The 10,624-nt window shown below is 53.0% G+C and overlaps 3 protein-coding genes across 3 annotated transcripts; 1 reads left to right on the top strand and 2 right to left on the bottom strand.

Annotated features, from left to right (window-relative positions):
- Window positions 1-2,191: 2,191 nt before the first annotated feature.
- CORC01_01418 (uncharacterized protein) lies at window positions 2,192-4,453 on the bottom strand (the record flags this gene model as incomplete). The annotated part of the gene is made up of 1 exon (XM_022613073.1): window positions 2,192-4,453. The coding sequence occupies one exon, from the start codon at window positions 4,451-4,453 to the stop codon at window positions 2,192-2,194; it is 2,262 nt and encodes a 753-aa protein (XP_022480501.1).
- Window positions 4,454-6,763: 2,310 nt separating this feature from the next.
- CORC01_01417 (SH3 domain-containing protein) lies at window positions 6,764-8,337 on the top strand (the record flags this gene model as incomplete). Its single annotated transcript, XM_022613072.1, has 3 exons — window positions 6,764-6,877; window positions 6,971-7,402; window positions 7,459-8,337. 3 exons carry the CDS (start codon window positions 6,764-6,766, stop codon window positions 8,335-8,337), a joined length of 1,425 nt encoding a protein of 474 aa, XP_022480500.1.
- A 624-nt stretch (window positions 8,338-8,961) lies between these two features.
- CORC01_01416 (uncharacterized protein) lies at window positions 8,962-9,946 on the bottom strand (the record flags this gene model as incomplete). Its single annotated transcript, XM_022613071.1, has 2 exons — window positions 8,962-9,760; window positions 9,879-9,946. Coding segments are annotated over 2 exons (867 nt in total), but the record flags the coding sequence as incomplete, so codon positions are not given.
- Between the last annotated feature and the right edge of the window lie 678 nt (window positions 9,947-10,624).

The following is a 10,624-nucleotide window of genomic DNA, read 5'->3' as shown; positions in this document are numbered from 1 at the left end:
TATGCAAATGGACCAAGCATGGTACTTTTGTCGCATTATGGGCATGCCGTTTTGACGCTAGTCTGCTTCTTCGGATTCAGGGGAATCCTTCCGCTCCCTCGGGCTTGAGCCGTCCAGCTTGTAAAGGCATTCAATACCCAACTAGTCTACCAGTTTTGTCAAGTGGAAAGGAACGAGGTACAGGTAGTAAAGATATAATTGACGACATACACCTCTCGTCACTTGTCTCTACTTTCTTTCTTACCGGTGCTGAATATTCATCTGGGTAGAGTCTCAGACAGAACTCGATCCCGAGCTTCGCCCAATGCCGGCTAGTCAGGATGGAAGCGATTGCGGAGGCTTCGCATTCTTCTGCCTAAGCCTGCGCGTCTGCTCTCAATCGTCGCTTCTGTTTGCATACAGATGCTGTATCAGCACCGTCGTATTCTTATTCTGTGAATGGCCTAAAGGTGTCCTAACATGCCAAAGGCTTAAGAACTCGCCGAACCAGCCGGAGTTACCACTTTCCCTGGCAAGCAGATCTCTCAGGGCTTAACCAGCTGCGTGCCCAAGCCGGTTGTGCACAACAAGCTGGTTCTTGTCCAAACCACCCTCGACCTAATACTCGAAAAGGGCGGACACCGTCCGAAAGACAGCTCCTCGAGCTTCAGCTTGCACAGTTCAAAACTATTCATGCGCAACATATATTTCGTGCTTCGACCTTCTGATCGGAAAGTGTATGCCTCGTACCATCATCATTGTTCATGAAATGGATATGGAGCAGAAATGGCCTTCACCATTGCCGCCGTTCCAGTGGAAGCCTGACGCACAGGCGAGCGTGCTGGCATAATGCTTCCGTCCCTGGCCACTGGCTGATTGGTTTGTGATGGTTTATGATGGCGAACCATATCCTCTGGAGAGGGGAGGCTTGGCATAAAATTGGCTCTCCTAGATGCTGTCATGGTAACAGATATTAAAGCCATATTTCGGAACCGTCCGACCTGCCCGCGTTGCCACAGCTGAAGCATTTCCGAGCTGGTCGTTGTGACGACGATACTACCGGCAAGAGATGGAGTGGAGAGGAGCGGCGGAAATTTGAGCGAACTTGGTCATTGCTGGACGTCTCTTTACCATAGTTGGCTTTTGCAATCCGAATCAAAAGGGCCGGTGCTGTGATGTCTACGGAGGGGTCCGGTATGGTCAATAAGAGGCAGTATCTCGTCATTACAAAAGAGGTTGAGGTTTTGCAAATTGTCACCTTTATGTTGCAAAAGTTCATGGACGACTTAAGATTCCTTATAGGAGGGGTCCTGGTTTCTATGAAGCTGTTCATAGGTCCTTGTGTACTAAGACATCTGCGAGCTTCATTAGCTGACGATGGTACGGCTCAATGATGATGTTGGGAGCTCGGCCGCTGGACTCGGCATGTAGGCTGGTCCGAGAGGCGGTCATTGCATCAGTGGCCAGGGTTCGAAGTTATAGGGAGGTAGTAACAGGTGTCTTGCGCCACTCGATGAGGCAAATCAACGACGGTTCGCTCTTGAATTCGAGTGGCACTGGAAAGTCAACATGGCTTCTGCTGTTCATGAGAAAACGTACGCCGCGCAAGGCCAATAAATAGTAGAGACGAAGGGATCTACTGTGATAACCAGTGAGTGGATTAGACCTTGGTGGCGGGTGATAGAATTCCCTTCCGTTCAAATCAAAGGATCTGCCCAAGCTACACTCTGTTTGACTATGTGTGCAGCCGTTCATCTGAGTTCCCGAAGGGAGAAGTACCTGCTCGACTCTGCTCCGGTTCAAGTCCCGGATCCCAAGAGTTTCTGATGCGCATCTACCTCATCGCCATCTAAGGTGTCAAACGAGGCAGCAGCCACGAGGTGCGGGTTCCGTCGATGTGAACCCCGAGAACTGACACCGTAAATAGTTAGTTCGAAGTGTTCTGCAATATTTCGGACCAATGTAAAATGTGTGGCATTCGACCGTGCTGTATTTGCGCAGCACTCTACGGTCAACTGTTGGCAATGCGCCAACCCAAATGACATCCTCATTTTAGGTACGAGGAGCTCGGCGAGTGTGAGATATTCGAGACCCGCCTCCTCGGAATGCGAAGTCTAAAGTACACCCCAAGGACTTGGATCGGGTTCCGTGGTGTCGCCTGCTTGCCTTTGTGCTTGTAGGAGTGGCACGTCATGCCATGTGGAAGGCCATGTCACCCCGGCCTTGTGCATCCCATCAAATCATACGCCTCTTTGCTCCAGGGACCTCCGTTTGCCCTCTGAAAACCCGGAAGCTTCTTTTCAACTTCACCCGACGCCACGTCAGTTTCAGCGCCAAGCCTGGCTTCTGATCTGTTGCTCCTTCTGCTAAAGTTCCTACCATAAGAGGAATCTAGATCAGCTGGCAAGACAGGTTGCGGGGCAGCACCACTAGCATCTGACTTCTGTGCCGCTTTCCGCCCCCTCGTCGCCGGGTTCTCCAGTCGACTCGCCCTGGCAGGCCCTAAGCTGGCTTGCCGAACACCGTCGGACGTTTCGCAAGGCGATGAGTTGGCTTCAAAACGACTACCAGCAGGATCCGGGGGTTCTCTCTGGGGATCTACAGTCTCGACTGAGATTTCGAGGGTTGGGCGAAGATGTCTTCTATCAAAAGAGCCAATGATTTCCTTACTTTTCACAGTCCTTCGACCAAGAGACGCCAACCGTGGGCCAGGGTTGGTGTCCTTCTCTTCCATGTCGTGTTGCGGTTCTGAGCGGAGTCGAGAGTTTCGTGTCCGCATTGTCCGCACTGGCTGCAAAGACTCTCCGGATGACTGATAAGCTTCCTTGTCGAGAGTCTCCAGCTGGACGAGACTATCGGCTAATTGGCCGGGTCGACCGTGGCCTTTCGCTATATCAACACCAATCTCTGCCGGTTTAGACTCTGGCATGGGCTCCATGCAACTGCCATCCGTCAGAAGCCCTCGTGAATTTTCGACGGGCAACACAGGTAATGTGGCAAGACTAGTCTCCGAAATAATGACATCCGTCCTGAGCTGTCCTTTCGACCGGGTCGGCCCAGCTGTAAGTGAATCCGGTTGTCTTTCTTTATTCTTCGCGGTGACGTTCTTCGCCACCATCAGACCGCGCTTTTCTCTGGTCTTGATGCGGAGTCTGGTCTTCGGTTCTTCTGCATTTACAGCCTCTTCATTTCGTACCGAAGGCCCCTCCGTAACAGGCACTGCTGGCACTGCTGAGCTACTCTCATTCTCTGGGTGGTGTCCGTAGATTCCTGACACCTTCCTCTTTGCCGAGGTTGGAGCGTGGGATCGCGCAGCTTTGCGCAGCGCATCGTCATTAGATCGAGGATCTATTTTCTGAGTGGCTACTTTTCGTATGACATCCTGCGACCTCTTGGTGCCTTTTCTTCCATCCACTTGCTTTGAGGCTTCGAGGTGATTATCAGATCGGCGACAGCTAGGGCTCGGCTTCTCGGTAGGCCCTGCAATGATTTCGACGTCCCTCTTGACTGATTTGTCTCTGTGGACATGCGTGCCTGGTCTCTTGAAGGGCCTTTGACCTAACGAGACTTGCTTGGCTGGCGCACTAGTTTTACTCGTGGCCAGAATTTCCCACCCACATGTTTCCGAGGCTGTGGTATTGCTCACCGGTACTCCGGCATCTTCCGTCAGATCAACAAGTGTAGAAGACTTTGGCCGACAGGGGTTGGTACTTCTGCTTAGAGCGACCGGGCGATGCGATGCCTCTCCAGAGGGAGCAATGCTCTTGGGTGTTTGTGTAGTCTGACTTCGTACTGGGGTGCTGGCCGACCAAGATGATAGATTCAGGGTTGCTCCAAAAAGATTCTGAGCATAGCCTGATTTGCTGGGCGGCGACACATCTCTCTTCCTCCTCTTAGCTGGCCTTTGAGCTTCGTCATGGGGACTCGAGGGCTGTTGAGCTGTGAGTCGATCTTCATATGGTGACGTTGTCGGTATGACAGCCCTTCCCTGTGGCCCGCGAGGAGTAGTGAAGACTTCAGACAGATGGCGTTGCCGGTATTGGGCTTGAGGGTTCTGGACTGAAGGCCGGTTTGGTGGATGTGGTTGGTTTGCAGCGGTGGCAGCAGAGCGAGAATATCTCTGTTCAACCTCTTTGGCTCTCTTATCGAGGAGCTCGGTCAAGTCTTGGTCTTTGCTACCGATACACTCGGCGACTTGAACTATGACGGCTCCACGCTCCAAGCTAAATTCTTCGCCCTCACCGAAGTCAAAGTCCTCGCGCCAGTGCATATCGCCGATGAAATTTCCCCTCTCATCATAGACCATGATGCGTTTGTTGAATGTATGGAATCTGAGGCGGCCATCTTGCCATCGCTTCTGTTTTCGTTTTAAATCGTGAGTGAAAAGGCACAGGTGTTCCAAGACGGGAGCGGCAATCGGCAGACCACAACCCGCCTGGCTGTTGTGGTTGCTGTTACGGCTGGCGAGAGGCATTGTGGTCAAGACGATAGCCGTGGCCAAAGGTGACGAGCCGCATGCTGCCTATTGGAACGGCAAATTGGAAACTGTAAGTTGACGATGTGCCCTCATGCCTCTAATGTCGTACCCCTTAGGTAGGCAGGTAGGTAGGCAGAGGTGAAGCCCGGCGGACGCGACCAAGTTGGGCGCGCCTGAGGGACCGGGGTGGGACGCCAGGTCACATGATGGTTCCCCTCCATTTTGGTCCAGCCACCCCGCCCTATTGCATCAGGGCCTAATTGCATCTAAGGTAGGAGGCACCAACACCAAGGCGAGGTAAGGTACCATCCTTCTAGACCTTCCAGGTATCTGAGTTGCTGAGTTGCTGAAGTAGGTGCCTTAAAGCATACGGTGCAGCGTGAGGTGGAGTTGCGGTGGCATTCTGAGTTCCTAAGGTACCCCAGGTACCGGGTAAGAAGTGCGTGATGGAGCCCACCCGATACCGCAAACAAGGTATGAAGAAGGTGTTGGGAGCAAAAGTTGTGTGGCAGAAAGAGGCCTCGAATAAAAATGAACTGTGTGTTTGTTAACAGGGACTCGGTGTGCGGGCGTGGTAGGTTCAGACGGTGCCCGCGGCTTCCCTATTCAGTTTTCGGGGTACTTTTAGTGGGATCTTCCTGGCAGAGCTACTGAGAAGTGAGGACAGTTTACGAGGATGCTAGCGACGCGTTCAGCACGCGTGAACATTGAATGAAGGGCCAAGACAATTCACCCGACGCGGCACATTTCCCGACGTCATCGCTAGCCGCATGGAGTGAGAATTTTGGCCGAAAACTTCTGCAAGTCTACCGGACAGGAAAACCAAGCCACGAGAATTCACATGTATAATTCCCCTCTTGATCGGGTACTGAGGTCCTTGCCTTGTGCATTCCTCCTGTCGTCTACCTTTGAAGTAGGTATGACGTGAGAAACCTACCTTACCTAGCCAGGTAGCCACTCTCTCAATGGCGGGGCAGATCAAGTAGGTACCGTCAAGTCCCGTCTGAACGCCAAGCGGTCAGGGTGACTTAGACGTGAGCTTGGCTGTCTCGTTGTGTAGAATCCAAGTGGGCTGGACCAGTGCCGGCAGCCGGTCATAGCTTCAGTACCTTGATGTACCTTGGCCACCTCAAGGCACAGAGCACCGACCTTCAAATACCTTACTCACCGCCTAGGGGTTGGTTGCCTGCTGCCTCGAGCCATGGATACATCATGACCGCCCGAGTTTACATCCAATGCCTCTCCTGCGTGCGTGCGTGTGGTGGACCTCGGTGTCTATTCTCATCTGCCCCAGCAGCATGTTCCACGGTGCAGAGGCCAGGCCATCTCTACCTGTGGTTTGTTCAATCAACCAAAAGGATGAGAGACTTCTAATCTCTTCCAAGGCAATCGCGGCAAGGCACGCCACAATCAACCTCAGCCAACCCCAGCCGGGTTGGCAGTGACTTGATGTTATTCGGCTCGGCGTGCTCTGTCAGGTCTTCAGTCTTGTTGCTTGTTTCAGTCCCCGGACAGGAGGCTGATTTTGCGGTAAGGCAGCAGTGAGTGCTGTACAGAGTACCCGGCAATGACACATAGCGAAGGTAAAGAATCCATGGATACGAACAGCAGCATGATAATTATCTGTCCACTCCACAATGACCGAGTTGCGTCTTGTGCATCCAGGGCTCTTCCAGATGCTGACCCGGTTGGCTGGGCTGCCCGTTTGTCCCAAAAAGATTGGTGTCGTAATAATTCAGTCCCCCAAATTGCTCGGTTCCCCCTCCTCAAAGTAACGAAAACTATTCTTTCGTATATTCGTACCCGTCTCCGCTTCTTCGCCCTCCCGTCCAACGTCAGGTCTTGCCTGTACAGCGCCATGTCCCAAAGGTAACCCTCCACCTCCCGCCTTCACACAACCGCTACCTTAGCTTACCTCATTAGGTACCCAGACGTGGCCTTCTTCGACGTTCTTCACCTGAATACCTACCTACTTACCTACCTCGCATAGGTAGGCAGGAACATCCCGTAAACACGGCTAGTCGGCAGGCTTGAGCCGTCGCTGGTCTTCTGCCCACCGCCGCTCTCCTGCTTCACTCGCCTCAACATTTTCACCCCTCCTCCATTTTCCGACCAGCACTACGACATACCCTCGTCAAACAACACCACCAGGCCCCGGCCAATCCCTCATTGCCATTCTTCACTTGGTCTACGAACGTAACATCCGCCTGCCCGTCGCTTCACTTGCGACTCGCTGAGTGTAGCACCGCACTGTCACTTATCCCCGAGACCAGGATAGTTGCTGCCTGCGAGCTGCCCATCCTCAAGATGCAGTCTATGCAGAGACAATTCGGCAAGCTCATGAATAAGGGCCCTGGTGATAATGCCAAAATTGCTGCCGTCTTACACGACTACGAAGATGCAGACAAACTGTTGGTCAAGGTAGCCTGCCATACCACCCCCCCCCCCACCCACCCTCAACCAAACCAGGTCTTTGAATGTGTGAATTTTAACTCATTGGCTTCGCGGTGCTAGATTATCGAGAATACCAAGACTCTCCGTGAGGCATGGGTCACCATGGCAACTAGCCAGTGGTCTATGGTGAAGGAGTACGAGGGCTTGTACGATCCAATTGTTGGTGCTTCAGAGGGACATGGCCGCCCAGGCGTTACAACTCCCCAGCTGCAGCTTGATCGCACCTTCAAGCTTAGCGGCGCCTACTCCGACCTCAAGGACGAGCTGACCGAAGAAGTGACGGCCATTGACAAGCGGGTCATTCGCCCTGCCACCGAGGCCCATGAATATATCCAACCCCTTCGCAAGACTATCAAGCAGCGCGAGAACAAAAGATTGGACTTTGAAAAGGCCCAAGAAAAGGTCAAGAAACTCCAGAAGAAGACCGGCAAGACCCCCAAGGAAGATGCTGCGCTGTCAAAGGCCGAGTTCGAAATGACTTGCGCATCTGAGGTGAGTACTTCTTGGACGGGGTCTATGTTCCTGCATTTGACGAACTTTGGTCGTAGGAGTTCCAAGTTGCCGACGGTCACATCAGGGAAGCTCTGCCTCCGATCATCGAGGCTATCTTCACATTGATTCCTCATATTCTAGCCTCTCATGTGACTATCCAGAACAGACTTCTCGGGCTGTATTATACCGTACTTCACAACTATTGTGAAGACCACGACTTCCCTTCTCCTCCACCTCCTATGGAAAACGTAATATCAACTTGGGCAGCATCGTTTGTACCGATTCAAAAAGAGGTTGAGGCTATTAGCTGCATAGCGCATGGCAAGAATTGGAGGCAACCTGTCAGGGTAGGTGACGACGGGCAGGGTCGAAAATCATCGGTACCATCAGCGTCGTCACGCAATGGCTTCACGCGGACCCCTTCTGGCATGAACGAAGGCACAGCAACGACCCCCCGGGCCATGCGAATACCCTCAACCAACGCGGCCAGCCGACCATCTGTGGCTCGGGACCCTTCACCTCATCCCAGCCCGCAATCAAGTAGTACGAGCGTCTCGCGGTCTCAGCTCGGATTACCGACCGACTTCACCACGGCCACATCTCTTGGGCAGACCAAGGGTTCCCCCAACATATCGCCGTCCTACACACGATCCCAATCCGAATATTTTGGTCACCAATCTGGGCTTGTCTCGGGGCAGGGGAATCTGGCAGCAAAGAAGAAACCACCACCGCCGCCGCCAGCCAAGCGCTTCAAAGTGCCTGAAGAATTTGTTATCGCTCAGTATGACTTTTCAGGGGGTGATGGGGATCTGAGCTTCAATGAGGGAGATATGATAAAAATTGTAAAAAAGACGGATACGGATCAGGATTGGTGGGTAGGAGAATTAGGCGGCGTACAGGGCAGTTTTCCTGCTAACTATTGCAAAGCAGCTTAAGGCTCAAGGTGGGGTGAGGATCGGCAACGTCGAGTTCAAACACTATAACCAGAGAGCCTTTCGCGCTCCTAGCATCAGGATCGTTGGCGACTCGTTCGTGCTTGTTTGCCACGTAACTTGAGCGAACTCAAATGTTCACATACTGGACCGTCATAGAAGGTTTCGTGACAGGAGTGGGGTCAGGACAGCATCAAAGTGGGAGTAATATCTTGTTTAGTTTGCCTCTCCCTCCTAGTTTCCAACCGCCGTACTTCCGACAATTTTCAAGGGTGGAAGCAGAAAGAGAGTAAAGAGAACAACGCCGATGCGAAGATAGGTCGCTCAAATCTGCTAACTCAACGAATGTGACATGAGTGTGATAACGCCGCAAACCATGCGTCACAGATGGTTGATTCTGCTTCAGAAATGTCATCAACCGTAGACCAAACTGTGTTTTTCCCATCCTAAAAAATCAAGTACCGCCGCAACAACCAGAGGGTATCATAACCATAAACGATCGTCTTGACCTTGCCGACTCTATTGCCTTTCTTTTGTCTTTTTTCCCGCCCCTACTGTCGTCATATTGAGATGATGTGGCTCTGGGCCACCGCTGTCTCGATCGTCGACACCATTGGCACCTATAACTTAGAAAACTTGCGGACCCGTTTCAACCGCCGGCGAAGTTGCCCCTTCCCGGCGGATGCGGTCTTCCTCGGCCCGTAATACTCGGGCAATCTCATCATTGCGACCCCGATCAAGGTATCCGCCCTGCCCTCCTTCCAGATCCATCGGCGTCACGGGCCCTGGACTTCCCAGTGGCAAAAGTCTTGGTGAGATGGGTTTGTGCACGCCGGTGCTTCCGATATGGTGTAGGCTCGTCAAGGGTACCCCATTCAAGGCAATTGTGGAGCTAGGAACCGCAGCAACCTGACTGGGTGAACTACCGAGCACTTCGCTAGCCGCCAGTCTCGCCTGAGCAATCATGTCTCGTTGGTATTGTTGTAATTTGCGACGAACTTCCGAGTCTTGTCGTGCGGATGACCTGAAAGCCTCACGCGTTGAAACATGCCCCTCTGACCTCGTCGAAGATACACGGCTCGGGGGCCCGGAAGACCCTATGCGACCATCTTGACTGCTATTTCGCTCGTAGTTCGAAGGATAGTATTTGCCCATGGGTAATGACGTATCGTGAACGCCGCTAGGCAGGTAAGACGTTACAGGCGTATTGACGCTGGATTGTCCCGCAGGATCGACAGCGCTCGCGGGGGAGAGGTGGATTGATGGTGCCATGGCTGCAGACCGAGAAGCGCCGCGGGAGTCCGCTTGAAAGGAGGAGTCGATGGCGAGAGAAGCGGTTTTGTGATTAGGCAGACCGCTTTCGGCTTTGTTTGGTTGGGAACGATGGACAGAACCCTTGGAATCTTCGTGGAATGGAAAGTAACCACTGTGAGTCAATGTCAGCACATTACTCTGAAATTCCCACAACCAAAATCTTGGCTCGTTGTGAGAACGATGTTGGGTGGGGGTTGGTGGCGGCGGGAGGAAGGAAACCCATCACATACCAAAGGGTGTCACCACGGGCTGACGAAGGATCCGGAGGCGTAGGCGTGCAGGCAGGAGCCGAGTTTATCTTTCGAAGAGTAGTTGTGGGAGACAGGTCAGTGGGAATTGAGCGAGTTCGATTGTAGCGGGCGGATTGAAGAGAAGATAGGTCGAGAAGGCATGGTGCGGATGATTCGCCTATTAAGAAGAACCCAAGGGCAGATTAGTCTCGAGGTCTCCTCATGAGAAGGCAAGGAACATGGATGTGTGAAGTTCCGATTAAAAGTCTTCTGTAAAGAAAAGGAAAGGGAAAAAGAAAAAGAAAGAGTAACGGATATACACCATGGGCATGACGCAACGGTATGGTAAGGGTCTTTGGTGGCCATGCGAGACAGGAGCGAACTCTCTGGGAGAGGTAAGAAAAGGGCTTAGGGCCGGGGGTGACCCCGTCGTTGGCAGAATAGGAGTGAATTATGACGATGGTCTGCCATCTGGCGGGCAGGGTCCGTCCCGGCCGAGTCAACCAAGGCCTCCGCCTGCCAGTCCAGTCCCCAAACGGCAACTCAGCCCCTCCACACCACCTCAGCCTGGAAGGACCCCATTACTTCACCGCGTCAGTCTCGCTCCCATCGGAAGAAGCGCGGACCAGACCGAACGCAGTGAAGGGACCTCGTGCTGACACCGACGGAGCGTTTGGTGCGTCCAGGAGACAGCGCGGTGGCGTGCCACCTCCACCCCCCCAATGCCCCAAGAACATCACCTGATT

The sequence above is a fragment of the Colletotrichum orchidophilum genome (genome assembly GCF_001831195.1).
Source record: "Colletotrichum orchidophilum strain IMI 309357 chromosome Unknown Scaffold_7.1, whole genome shotgun sequence".
Taxonomy (NCBI): Eukaryota; Fungi; Ascomycota; class Sordariomycetes; order Glomerellales; family Glomerellaceae; genus Colletotrichum; species Colletotrichum orchidophilum.
This window is presented reverse-complemented; position numbering and strand designations above follow the sequence as displayed.